Source organism: Histoplasma capsulatum, assembly GCF_000150115.1.
Source record: "Histoplasma capsulatum G186AR genomic scaffold supercont2.10, whole genome shotgun sequence".
Classification (NCBI taxonomy): Eukaryota; Fungi; Ascomycota; class Eurotiomycetes; order Onygenales; family Ajellomycetaceae; genus Histoplasma; species Histoplasma capsulatum.
In genome coordinates, this window is record NW_025544810.1 from 429,489 (window position 1) to 442,318 (window position 12,830).

The window sequence follows — 12,830 nt, forward strand, 5'->3', positions numbered from 1 at the left end:
GTTGTATGATGTATCTGATAACTGCTTTCAATGCTCTTCGGAATCACATGAGTTCCCAACAGAGTCTGGGGGCCTTGGCGGTCTTGGCAGGCGGTTGGCTGGACAGGCGGCTGAAATGTGGCAGCAACCACACGAGACTCGTCGAATGCCAGACCATTATCAGCATCAGACGCTGGCACCAGACTCCAGCCACCACAAGACCAGGCAGCATGGCTGAGATTTAACAGTGGCTCTCTTTCTGTCCCTGTCCCTGTCCCTGTCCCGTCTGCCTCGATGGATATTTAAGCTCGTCATTCCTTCAAACTGGAGATTTTCACGTCACTAATAGTACTGCTCCTGGAAAGGTACTCGCTCCCAAACTTAGCCATAGAGAGCGTGGATACCGTGGAGAGGACATAGCCGTACTCCATGTTGGACCCCGTCCCATCACCGCCCAAATGGCTGCAAGATGCCATCCTCCCCGTTGCAGAGAAGTTGGGTCTCCATTCCATGACGCTTCACATCCATGAGGTCATCTTTTTTTTTGCGTTCTACCAGCTCATCCAGTCCGTGGTGTCGCCGCTTCTCTCGACCGCTCTGTTCCCCAAATTTTACCCTCACTTTAACCGTCGAACGAAGCTGAACTGGGATGTTCATGTAGTCTCTCTTGTTCAAAGCTGCCTCGTTAATGCCGCTGCTCTTTGGGTTATGTTTGCGGACAAGGAGCGTCAGGCGATGACTTCATCTGAGAGGGTCAGTGGCTATTCAGGCACATGTGGCCTGGTACAGGCTATGGCGGTGGGATATTTTATTTGGGACCTGATTGTTAGCACGCGGTATATTGGTGTGTTTGGTATTGGGCTTTGGTTCCATGCCGTCAGCGCGTTGTGGGTGTTTAGCTTGGGCTTTGTAAGTCGTCTTTCTTCCATCTTCTATAGGTTCTTCGACCTCGGAAAAATACCAATTTTGCCCTAGATGGGCGCCTCGCTATTTTTTGGCTCCATTTCCTTGCTTCCCTCGTTTGTGGATTCTCAATAAAATACATTTTGGACTAATTGCGTTAACCTGGCATCTTGGTTGGTAGCGGCCTTTCGTAAACTACTACGCCCCAACTTTCATCCTTTATGAACTCTCCAGCCCGTTTCTCAATTTCCACTGGTTTTTCGATAAAGTCAACATGACAGGCAGTAAGGCACAATGGTACAATGGAATGATGCTGCTATTGGTGTTCTTTTGCTGTCGCCTTGTTTGGGGTACATGGCAGTCCTTCCGGGTTTTCATCGACGTCTTCACGGTTTATTCAGGAGCCAGTGGTGGCTCTACCCGGATCCCAGTAAATGCAACAAATGCAGAAGCTTCCAAATTCGCGGATGACTCAATGGCTGGTAGCGTCCCCTTGTGGCTTGTCGTGACGTACCTCAGCAGCAACTTCACCCTCAACTCCTTGAATTTCTTCTGGTTCTGGAGAATGATCGAAACTGTCATGAAGCGATTCAGAGCGCCAGCACCAGACACGAAGACGAAAGTGGAAACGGACGAGCCCACTACAGCGGCCAAAAGGGAAGCTTCCGATAGCAGTGACGCCGTGCTTGAAGCAGCTGCTAAACTTGAAGAACAAGAGAGACTCTTCATCAACGGCGGCATGCCTGAATATTCCGATGGGGAGAAAACAACAGTAACATCATCGACTGGCACTGCAACTGCTCCTTCAGCTCGGAGGCGGAAAGTGTAGATTGATATTTTCCCAACCATACATCTCACTACACCGGAGATGTATTTGGCGTTGCTCTCTCTCTCTCTCTTTTTTTTTTTTTTTTTTTTTTTTGAGCCTAGTTCTTTTTCCTCCTGTATCCTACCTACCTGCTATACTTACGATGCTATTTTCTAACTAAGGACTCTCCCTTTTTTTTTGGGAATCCCCTGCACTACTTTTAATTTTCATTTTCAGTCAAACGAGACAAGGCCCATCAGCCTAGTTTCACTTGGTTCTAGGTCATAGAATTTTCCTGTACGCTTTCCAATTGCTGTTTCTTTCCCTTTCTTTTCGGAGCATTGATGAACCAAATTGGTACAGTTATAGAATGGATAGCGCCCATGACTTGATTGTCTCATGTTCTCTCGTTTTTTTCGTTTTTTTTCAAATTATAATTTTTAAATTATATATTTATGTCCAGGGTGTACCTATTCTTTAACTTTGTTCAGGCGAATAGTTCCTTCTCTCTCTTTTTGATTTTCTATTACTATTACTATACTGCTGAATATTTCGATTGCAAATCAGCTGCATTATAATATCCGCTTGCTAATCGTTAGGTTGAAGCTATGAAAGTCATATAGGCTAATGTTAACAGCCGCTCCAGTGCAAGATGAAAGTATTCTTCCACCCCGTTCTATAGGTAGAAACACACAATGAAACGGAAACACAAGCACGTACAGCAAACCCTCATGGTAATTAAGTTTTGAAGCCAGCTTACTCCCAGCAAGCCAACCCAGCGCCCACCAGTCACAGCCACAAGTTGAAAAACGAGCATTAGAAAATGTAAGCTCATGAGCTCCCACTTAAGACAATGCATCATGAAAACAGCTGTTATGGAGGGGAGGAAATCAAGTTTACCAAAGAGCTTAAGCTGCACCACTGATCGGTAAGCCGCCTGAGCCCAGTAGCCTTGCCTTTGCCGGGCCGTGGAGGGCGTGGCTGAATGTGGTGCACGCCGGATCTTCAAGGAGCATGTCCAGATCCTCTGAGTCAGGGGGGAGGCGGAAACCATTTCCAGCCTTGGGGTATAGCCGGTGATCTTCTACATACATATATTCATCATCGTCACTGAGTTCGTCGTCATCCCTTCCGGTTAAACTACTCTGCTCTGGGATGGCTGAGGGATCAGTGGTGGCAGGTGGTAAGGGCGGGTTGCCTGCGGCGGAGGATTGAGGGGTTGTTAGGGAATCCTGGGTAGCGATGGCTGGAGCCGATGGGGTGGACCCGCCGGGTATAAGGGATGATCTGTCAATTGCGTTGGTCTGTATTGCTGGTGCTTGTGCTGTTGGTTGGAGCAGAGTGGATGATGGTAGGTCTGGAAGGTTATCGGGGAAGATGGGTAACTCAGGCGCAGAGGTGCAAAGGTCTAGTAGAATGTCAACGAGGTGGGAGTGGGAAAGACTGGATAGATATCCTCGTTTCTGCTCCAGCGAGAACTGCGCGCCGCCAACTTTAATCTCTGATGGGAGAGTGGGTAGATGATTAGAGGTATCTATCCTATTATTAGTAGAGGCTTGCTGAGGGCACGGCATCTCATCTGGCTGAGCATCAGCCGGAGGCTGACACTCTTTGCAGAACCACTCCAGCTCTTTCACGGTAACCACTTCCTTCTCAATCGGAGGATCGTGGCAAAACTGGTGCCAGGGACGATTGCAATCATCACAAAACACAATAGCATTCCCGGCAGAGCTATGGGCTCTCTCACAATGTTTGCATGTGATATTCATTTCTTTGCCCTTACGATAGACTCGTCTTCGCTTCCGTGCTTGTGACGACGATGATGCATCGGGCCCAGTTGGCGATCCTGATCCAGCACCAGGAAGTGTGGGACAAAATGCTGTCGGCCGATGAATTTGTCGACCCGACTTGGTTTGTGTGGTGACCGGCGTAGCTTCATTGGAGGATCCATCAGAACTAGAATCACCGGCTTCGACTTCCTTGTCGTCATCATCCATACTATTATTCCTCCCCGTTCTGCGCCTTTTGGAGCCTCTCTGGTCACTTCTACGACGACGAGTTGTTGTTACCGCCACCCTCTGCCGTTTCGATGCAGCTGTTGGTGTGGCAAGAGGGGTACTACTCGGGCGAGGAGCAATATTTCTCAGGTGAATATTTTTTGCAGCAGTTAGATCGGGCGCTGTTGGAGTAACATCGCCATTCGATATCACAGAGCTGTGAATACCTTCTTTGCCTGGAGTGGCAGGTAGTTGGGGTTGCTGCTGGAGCATTATATCTGTGGAGGCCATCGTCCTAGAGCTCGATGTAATCAATGCAACTTTCGCGCACTCCTTCTCATTATTTTCACCGTATTCCAGAGCTGCGGAACCAGCCACTCCTATGTTCGATCCGCTGGGGATGGAACATGTAGCCTCTCCCATGTTATTGTTGCTGTTCATGAGCGCATTGGCTCCGTTGCTAGCACAGATTTGCGGAATCATCCAGCTCCTATTTGGCGGTCTTGAAGTTCCGCAATGGCAGCAGAAATCTTTTGAGATGTCGAAAGAATATACTATAGAAGAATCTGCCGTGCCAGATCTTTCAGAAGAAAATTGAAGAGTGGTCGTGGAAATTGATACAGATGTTGACGTAGAGGTTCGGTTCCCCTGATAAGGTGGAGGATTAGGACTTGTCAGGTGACAGGGAGCTGATATTGGTCCTGCGGTGCCATAGCGATAGTTGCAATATAATGGAAGTCATACGGATATAAGCCGACTCATTGTTTCCATGTATTTGAAGAATGCATAACATCCCTTTTCCATCTTCAGATTTTGGCTTTATGGTCACGTGATAGAAAGTTGGCATCTGGCTACACTTCACCTTAAGGATTCATAACTATCTTCTTGTTGTTTACTGTTTACTGTTTACTTTTCCCAATGATCTCTCCTTATCTTCGTCTCGCTTTCACCCAAATTTGCCTCCATTGCACTCCCTACCCTCTGTGGTAGAATTACGCGTGTTTCCATCCTACATTCTTATCGCGGCTCGGATGGAGTCCTCTGCGATACTACCAAGACTGCTGTTATGACACGGCTCAGGGTAGCTCCTTAATTGACAGTCAAGTCGATCAGCATAAATCACTCTGACGAGTTCAAATGTCAGAATCAGCGTTTACCTACCATGAGCCAACGATTCTCACTATTCTCAACCAAGCTGGTCTTCTATTGGTCTTGAATCTAATCAACGCCTGTCTTGACAAACTTCTATACTGTGGCTTGATCGGTCAATTGGTTACTGGTATCCTGTGGGGTACACCTGGAGCCAAATGGCTCAACCGCGACATGGAAACTGTGATTCAGCAACTCGGCTACCTGGGATTGATCATGCTCGTGTATGAGGGCGGCTTGTCAACTCCTCCGTCTTCGCTCCGCGCCAATATGTACCTCGCTCTTGCTGTTGCTGTTACCGGAATCAGTGTTCCTATAGGACTGCCGTTTATTCTCATGGAATTGGTTTCAGCAACGCCACTCCAGGCATTCACTGCTAGTGCAGCTCTCAGCGCGACAAGTCTCAGGACCACGTTCACTATCCTTTCAACAACGCAGCTGATCACCTCGCGCCTTTCCACCGTAACTACCAGTGCTGCGATGTTTGATGACGTTATCGGCCTTGTGCTGGTTCAGATCATCTCAAACCTTGGCGGGAATGGTGACTCGTTTAGGGCTGTGACTGTTTTCAGGCCGCTGTTTGTTTCGATCGGGTTTGGTGTTGGCATCGTCTTGGTGTGTAGATTCGTGGCGCGCCCGATTCTGATCAAGATTTTCGAGTCCAAAGGTAAGTTGCCAAAGTTTACTCACAAGCCTCAGTTCGCGTTTCTCGGATATATCTTCTTGCTTCTAGGGTTGGTGGCTGGCGCTGCATATGCTGGGACGTCAAGTTTGTTCGCCGCATATCTTGCTGGTGTTATCACATCGTGGTTTGATACCTTGATATACACAACTTCGAATTCTACGGCGACACAATTGCAACAGAACAAGGACAGCCATTCTCAAGACCAGGCTCAACCTGAACAAGCAGTCTCCTCTGGAACTTCCCGGGAACGACAGGGAGGATTCAATGGGGAACGGGGATAAGATAAAGATGGATATTCTTCGGGATCCTCCAACTCTCGGTCCACACCTGACCTACCAACCTCCCTGTTTTACTCTTTTTTTTTACACTTGAATAATTAAGAAGATTTTTAGGTAGATGCCGTCGCCCCTGACCACATACATCGATAATTGAATGATGATGATTTCATATTTTGGTCAGCATGAATATATCACTCTTTTCATGTCTTAAACCTTAAGGACAAACTTGTAAATCATTGAATTCTTGAATTCATCATCTCGAAAGACGACAAACCAGCAGATGTGTTTCTCCACAGGGCTCAGAACTTGCCATTTAATTTTTTTTTAAAGCAGCCGACTACCATCAAGCCAAATATGCTTCCAACCTCTATGCTTAGAGGAATATATACACACACGGCAGTTAAAGAACTACCTGAACATAACAAACATTTCTATATCTTCGTCTTCAGTATCCATGAATCCACTGCCAATATCTCGTTTCCAAATAAATGACGATTATTTAGCCTCTATTTCCCTTAATGCGTAAACGCAGAATAAATTGCATCTAAATTGTCATGGATAGGATAGCGATGACGGAAAAAAAGCCCATAATTTGCGCCCGCTGAAAGATAATATATATATATATGTGTCTATGCAACGATTTTCTGTTCTTTCAATTGCGCAATCTTGTCCTCTCCAAGACCCACAAGATCTCGAAGGACCTCGTCGCTATGCTGACCCAGCATTGGTGGTGATGTTCTTATACCTGGCTTAGCATCGGAAAACTTAACAGGAGTGTTGACCAACTTTATAGGTCCGCAGCTCGGATGCTCTATCTCCACAACCATCCCTCGGGCCAGCACTGGTTATTCATGTCAGCAATTAATTCTCGGAGGCCATATAATGGTTAAGGTAAAGATAAACCTGCAAACTTACCATGTGGGTTGTTCAGGGTCCCCTGGATGTCATTGATAGCGGAATATGGCATGCCGCTGCCTTCGAATATCTCGAGCCACTCCTGAGTAGTCTTCTGTTTTGTCTTGTTTTCGATCATCTTATCCAAGACCTCTCTATTCTTTACTCGAAGGTTATTACTGACGAAACGCTCGTCTACTTTCCATTCCGGTTGGCCTAATCCGTCACACAGTAGCCCGAAGAGTTTGTCGTTTCCGCCACCAAGAAGTATATCGCCGTCTTTCGTTTCATATGCACGATAAGGTACGATGGAAGCTAGAAGGATAATTTTTTAGTTTCGGTACGAGTACGCGGTTAACAAAGCGGGGAAACAAAAAACGAAGTGCTTACGATGAGCAGTTCCCCATCGCCCCGAATCCTTTTCGCCGCTAATCAGTGCAGAACTTGCCAGATTCGATAGCGTAGCCACCTGGCAGTCACTCAAACACGCGTCGATATGTTGGCCCTTCCCAGTTTTCGCTCGTGCCAGCAATGCCGCCATGATTGCATTGGACGTGTAAAGTCCCGTGGTTAGATCCGTGACAGCGACACCAACTTTCACTGGAGGTCCATCTCGAGAACCAGTAATGTGCATCAAGCCCATCTCAGCCTCAACCATGACATCGTACCCTGCCCGTTGGCTATAAGGTCCAGTCTGCCCATACCCCGTAATACTTGCGTAAATCAACTTTGGGTTGATAACTTTCACGGTATCGTAGTCCATTTTGTATTTCTTTAGTGATCCGGGAATGTAGTTCTCCACCAGAATGTCACACTCCTTCACGAGCTTATGGAGGATTTCGACACCGGAAGGATGGGCGAAAGACAGCCCCAGAGATTTCTTGTTGCGGTTTACCTACATATCAGGAGGGTAAGTCGGACTGGGACGTATTTACAAGACAATAGGGGTGGAATTTTTTGAACATACCGATAGATAATATGCGCTTTCTCCTGGTCCCTCTTTGCCGTCTACTTTATATTTGGCGAAAGGGGGTCCCCATGCCCTGGTGTCATCGCCGCGGGTTGGGTGCTCGATCTTGATGACTTCCGCACTACATGGTTGGTATTTTGTTAGCACGTTAAAGCCAATCAAGAAATTGAAGCTTCGAGCAAGTGAAGTATCAATTACTCCGCCATGTTATTATTCCAGAGTGCGGTTGCTTACCCTAAATCCCCAAGTATTTGCGTACAATATGGCTGAGAAAGAAAGCACCAGAATAGCCGTCAATTCATAGGGGTCTCCAAATAGATTCTTATACAACTAAAGACAAAAACTTACTCCCGCAAGAACTCGTGACATATCTAAAACGCGAATGCCCGCAAGTGGGAGATTATCAATGCTCTGAGCAGTTGTCGTAGCGGCAGTTACGAAACTCCGCCATTTAGCCGGTGTTGTCAGAGCATGGTTCCTTGATAGCAAACGGTTGTATCTCCTCGCGATGCTTCTCAATGTCAGATACGACTTCATCATGAAAGGAGAGAGAGCGTACACTTCAACCCACAAGCAGATTTCAGTTGGTAAAGTTCATTGGTGCAGGTTGTTTTCTCGACTTATTTGTTTACAGAATTGCGGAGCACTAAGAAACACCAACGGCCCGGTTCCGAAAGCTTGAAAGCAACCGAGAAACCAGCAAGCGCCGGAAACATACCCGATCTGCCAGGAGATACCATGGTAAAAGCCAAACAATATTTGATTCATTTGTGAAGGCATTAAACATAGCGCCCATGTTTACCGGCTTGGTTGAGAAGATCGGCGGTAAGTAAGGAGCATTATTATATCCCCCACTTCCACAGTCTTTCACCCCGCTAACTGTGCACCAAAGCGGTCACGTCGCTAGAAGCTCAGGATGAGACAGCTAGTGGCGGTGGCGGAACGTCTTTGACAATATCCAATTGCGAGGAAATACTTACGGACTGCCATCTGGGTGACAGCATCTGTGTCAATGGTAAGAAGCAGACCATATTATTACCCTGCGCCAACGAAGATACTGGGAGAGCACTAACAACAGCCCACAGGAACATGCCTAACCGTAACCGCCTTCGACAAATCCTCCTTTAAGGTCGGAGTCGCTCCGGAAACCCTACGCCGCACGAACTTAGGCTCCCTCACAAAAGGGTCCTGTGTCAATCTTGAACGTTCTGTCACTGCCTCGACACGGATGGGCGGCCACTTCGTCCAAGGCCATGTCGACACTGTCGCAAAAATATTATCTGTCACGCCAGATGGCAATGCGCTGACCTTCCGCGTCCAGCCACGGGACAAAAGCTTGTTGAGATACATTGTTGAGAAAGGATATGTTACATTAGACGGCGCAAGTTTAACGGTGACGAAAGTGGTGGATGGTGAAGCAGGATGGTTTGAGATTATGCTGATTGCCTATACCCAAGAGAAGATTGTGACGGCTAAGAAGCGTCCTGGAGAGGAGGTCAACGTTGAAATTGATATCGTTGGTAAGTACGTCGAGAAGAGCGTTCAATGCTACTTTGAAGGACACGGAGGTGGAAGTGATTTTGCTATCCTGGAGAAGATGGTGGGAAGGCTGGTGGAAGAAAAGCTACGGACTTCAAAATCTTAAGATATTTCCTTACAATGGTATATCTCTATTTCATGTCATGAAATACAATTCCGATTGCACAGATGGTGTCGGGGTTGAAGTGCAAGACTAGCAGGCAAAAGGATTCAGGTGGGAGAAGAATAGCTCAATAAATTATAAAACCGTGAAAATTAATCGGAATCATTGTTTTGTCCAAGTTGGGTTACAAGCCTGAAAAGATAGTGAAGAATTCCTTTAAAACTCCTAACATTTCCACTTTATCCATCCCACAAGGTGAATGCAAACAGGAAGGAAAGGAAAAGTTGTGTTTAAAACAACGCTTCATCAAGCAGAAAATATAAGTTTCTAACCATCATCAGCTGCGTCTTCCATCTCTTCATCAACGTCATCGAAATCCTCGCTATCCCAATATTCATCGAGATCCTCATCCTCACCCTCTTTATCTACATCCTTTGCCCCCTTGCCTCTTTCTTTCCGTTTCCTTTCAATAGCTTCCTTCTGCTCTTTTCGTCTCTGCTCTTTCTCCCTGCGCTTCTTCTCCCAGGCCTCATCCAGTTGTCGAGTCTCTTCCTCCGACTTGGTCAGAATATGATGCCACAAGACTTTTCCACTACACAAACCCTCTTCGACCTTGGTCAATTTCAATTTCATCCGTGGACCCAATTCTACCAATTTCACTGCCCTTTTTTCGACATTAGGATCCGATGAAGTCGATGGCTTTTTATCGCCCTCCTTCATACGTTGTATTTGGCGCTTATTCAGAACCTTTTTAGCCGTTGTTTCCATCACCTCGACTTCAGCATCAGTGTCCAGCTCAGTTTCGCTAGCAGAGGTATATCCAGCAGCTGATGGGTCGAGGAGATAATCTGCCACATCATCTAGTTTTCCAAGGTTTGGGAGAACCGCCGTCTTTCGGTCCCTATGCCGTTGTTCCTTGGGATCAAGGCGCCGTATTCGTTTCGGTATGCCGATCCTTTTGGTGGTGATGGCATAATGGCGAAGATTTATGACATATGAGCCATTCTCTGTTTGATCTGGGGACAGTTCCCTATTTAACAGGATGATGCGACGAATTGAAGAAAATGGTGTGGTTTGGGGAGAGATAGGGGGGAAAAGAGACTGGAAAACAGTAGTCGTAAGGGATTCGAGGTGCTTAGGGACGGCTTTCAAGGAGGGGGTTTCATCATCTGTTTTCGGAGACATGAAGTTATTCATTACTAGCAATGGATGAGTTCGATGGAGCTTGTCCGATCCCTTTGGATGTTTTAACGCCTTGATGACGTCTTTGCATAGGGAATAATTTTCTATCCTAAAGTGAAGAGTAGGTCCACGAGGAGCAAGTGCAAGGCGAAGGCTGGTATTTCCTATACTGGACTTTGAGAATAAGAGCAGATGTGTCACTCCTAAAGGCCCTGTCATCACTGTATAGTCCTTCAGTTTGTTCGATTTCCGCTCCTGTACGATGCGAGTCGTGCATGTTAAAATGGGATAAAGACCACAGATATTGTCATCTCCCAAATTGAAAAGTCAATTCTTACCTTCAAGCGACTGGCTGTATCCGGCTCCATCATGGCCCGCACGTCTTTCACCAACTGGCTGACACTGGGTCCAATTTCTCCAGCACCGACCCGAATCACCATACTCTTTGGGGACTTTTGCATTGACGCGGAGCCACTTTTAGGAGTGGCATTGCTCGCATTTGCAGCACGGAGGTGAGTCCGCTTCTTTGTGCGCCTTTTCGCCATGATCAAAGCTCGATTCTTTTTTTTTTTTTTTTTTAATTGAGAATCTCAACTTTTTTTTTGGGAGATTTGAGGTGCCCGGAACAATGATTTTGCGGGTTATCAAAAATATTTTGGTGGAAAATCACCATCACCATCACCATCACCGACCCAGACACTCTTACTTATCTGCGGATTAATATCCATCATACAAAATGCCGGCCTTGAAGAAGCGGAAACTTGCCCACACAGCTCAGCCAGACCCCATTGCGAGCGACCTAGAATCCTCCAGTTCAGAAGCCTCACAGCAATCGCACGATGAGCAACTCACCGCAGTTAATGAACAAGATGACGAGAGCCCGCAGGTGCAGCGAGAAGAGGCTGTGACGAAGTCTTTCAAAGATCTAGGAATTATTGATTCACTATGTGAAGCATGTGAAGCTTTAGGCTACAAATCGCCCACTCCGATTCAAGCAGAATCAATCCCGCTCGCACTTCAAGGGCGGGATCTCATTGGGCTGGCAGAGACAGGAAGTGGAAAGACGGCCGCATTTGCTTTGCCTATTCTCCAAGGTAAATAGCGAACAGCTCAACCCGTTTACGAGAGCCCTCCAAGCGACGAACCTTGACTAATTACCTGTGTACGATAGCTCTGATGAACAAACCCCAATCCCTTTTTGGCCTCATACTAGCTCCCACCCGAGAACTAGCCTGCCAAATATCAGAAGCATTCGAGGCGCTCGGCTCCCTTATCTCAGTCCGATGTGCCGTCATCGTTGGTGGAATGGACATGGTTTCCCAAGCAATTTCACTGGGGAAGAAACCTCACATCATCGTCGCAACACCAGGCCGTCTTCTAGACCACCTTGAAAACACAAAGGGCTTCTCCCTCCGCAACCTCAAATACCTCGTGATGGACGAAGCCGACCGCCTCCTCGATCTTGACTTTGGACCCATCCTTGACAAAATCCTCAAAGTTCTTCCCCGTGAACGCCGCACATACCTATTCTCCGCAACCATGAGCTCAAAAGTTGAATCTCTCCAGCGCGCATCCCTCTCCAACCCGCTCCGCGTTTCCATCTCCAGCAACAAATATCAAACCGTCGCCACCCTGCTCCAAAGCTACCTCTTCATTCCCCACAAATACAAAGATGTCTATCTTGTCTACCTCCTCAACGAATACGCAGGCCAATCCGCCATCGTCTTTACCCGGACAGTAAACGAGACTCAACGCCTAGCCATCTTGCTTCGCGCTCTCGGCTTCGGCTCCATCCCGCTCCACGGCCAGCTCTCGCAGTCCTCCCGCCTAGGCGCACTCAGTAAATTCCGCTCACGCAGCCGCGACATCCTCGTAGCGACAGACGTCGCCGCACGCGGTCTCGACATCCCCTCTGTTGACGTGGTGCTCAACTTCGATCTACCCTCAGACAGCAAGACGTATATCCATCGCGTAGGCAGGACCGCGCGAGCAGGTAAGAGTGGACATGCCTTTAGCATTGTAACTCAGTACGACATTGAGGTCTGGCTGCGGATCGAAAATGCGCTGGGTAAGAAGTTGGACGAGTATAAAGTTGAGAAAGAGGAGGTGATGGTGCTAAGTGATAGGGTGGGCGAGGCGCAGCGGCATGCGATTACCGAGATGAAGGATTTACATGAGAAGAGGGGCTCCAGGGGGGCCACGTTGAAGGGGAGAAGGCCGGCGAAGGGGGCGAAGAGGGGGCGGGATGAAATGGATCGTGAGGAAGGGTAGATAGGGTTAGATTAATGGTAGTCATTACGATGAAAAGAAGTAAATCCAGTGTCTAATTTTATTCTTTGTTAT

General features: G+C 47.4%; 7 protein-coding genes across 7 annotated transcripts; 4 read left to right on the forward strand and 3 right to left on the reverse strand.

Moving 5' to 3' along the window:
* Positions 1 to 238: 238 nt before the first annotated feature.
* Positions 239 to 1,711, forward strand: HCBG_06797 (DUF887 domain-containing protein; the record flags this gene model as incomplete). The annotated part of the gene is made up of 2 exons (XM_045433846.1): positions 239 to 888; positions 1,064 to 1,711. The coding sequence occupies 2 exons, from the start codon at positions 409 to 411 to the stop codon at positions 1,709 to 1,711; spliced, it is 1,128 nt and encodes a 375-aa protein (XP_045285327.1).
* Positions 1,712 to 2,598: 887 nt separating this feature from the next.
* Positions 2,599 to 4,400, reverse strand: HCBG_06798 (PHD finger containing protein Phf1; the record flags this gene model as incomplete). Its single annotated transcript, XM_045433847.1, has 2 exons — positions 2,599 to 4,335; positions 4,371 to 4,400. 2 exons carry the CDS (start codon positions 4,398 to 4,400, stop codon positions 2,599 to 2,601), a joined length of 1,767 nt encoding a protein of 588 aa, XP_045285328.1.
* A 424-nt stretch (positions 4,401 to 4,824) lies between these two features.
* Positions 4,825 to 5,802, forward strand: HCBG_06799 (uncharacterized protein; the record flags this gene model as incomplete). Its single annotated transcript, XM_045433848.1, has 1 exon — positions 4,825 to 5,802. The coding sequence occupies one exon, from the start codon at positions 4,825 to 4,827 to the stop codon at positions 5,800 to 5,802; it is 978 nt and encodes a 325-aa protein (XP_045285329.1).
* A 591-nt stretch (positions 5,803 to 6,393) lies between these two features.
* Positions 6,394 to 8,232, reverse strand: HCBG_06800 (CAIB/BAIF family enzyme; the record flags this gene model as incomplete). Its single annotated transcript, XM_045433849.1, has 5 exons — positions 6,394 to 7,008; positions 7,084 to 7,588; positions 7,661 to 7,784; positions 7,898 to 7,929; positions 8,012 to 8,232. The coding sequence occupies 5 exons, from the start codon at positions 8,198 to 8,200 to the stop codon at positions 6,686 to 6,688; spliced, it is 1,173 nt and encodes a 390-aa protein (XP_045285330.1).
* Positions 8,233 to 8,422: 190 nt separating this feature from the next.
* Positions 8,423 to 9,483, forward strand: HCBG_06801 (riboflavin synthase; the record flags this gene model as incomplete). The annotated part of the gene is made up of 3 exons (XM_045433850.1): positions 8,423 to 8,488; positions 8,556 to 8,678; positions 8,749 to 9,483. The coding sequence occupies 3 exons, from the start codon at positions 8,458 to 8,460 to the stop codon at positions 9,306 to 9,308; spliced, it is 714 nt and encodes a 237-aa protein (XP_045285331.1).
* Positions 9,484 to 9,632: 149 nt separating this feature from the next.
* On the reverse strand, positions 9,633 to 11,032 carry HCBG_06802 (brix domain-containing protein c; the record flags this gene model as incomplete). The annotated part of the gene is made up of 2 exons (XM_045433851.1): positions 9,633 to 10,742; positions 10,826 to 11,032. The coding sequence occupies 2 exons, from the start codon at positions 11,030 to 11,032 to the stop codon at positions 9,633 to 9,635; spliced, it is 1,317 nt and encodes a 438-aa protein (XP_045285332.1).
* Positions 11,033 to 11,223: 191 nt separating this feature from the next.
* HCBG_06803 (ATP-dependent rRNA helicase RRP3) lies at positions 11,224 to 12,828 on the forward strand (the record flags this gene model as incomplete). Its single annotated transcript, XM_045433852.1, has 2 exons — positions 11,224 to 11,581; positions 11,659 to 12,828. The coding sequence occupies 2 exons, from the start codon at positions 11,224 to 11,226 to the stop codon at positions 12,756 to 12,758; spliced, it is 1,458 nt and encodes a 485-aa protein (XP_045285333.1).
* Positions 12,829 to 12,830: the final 2 nt, after the last annotated feature.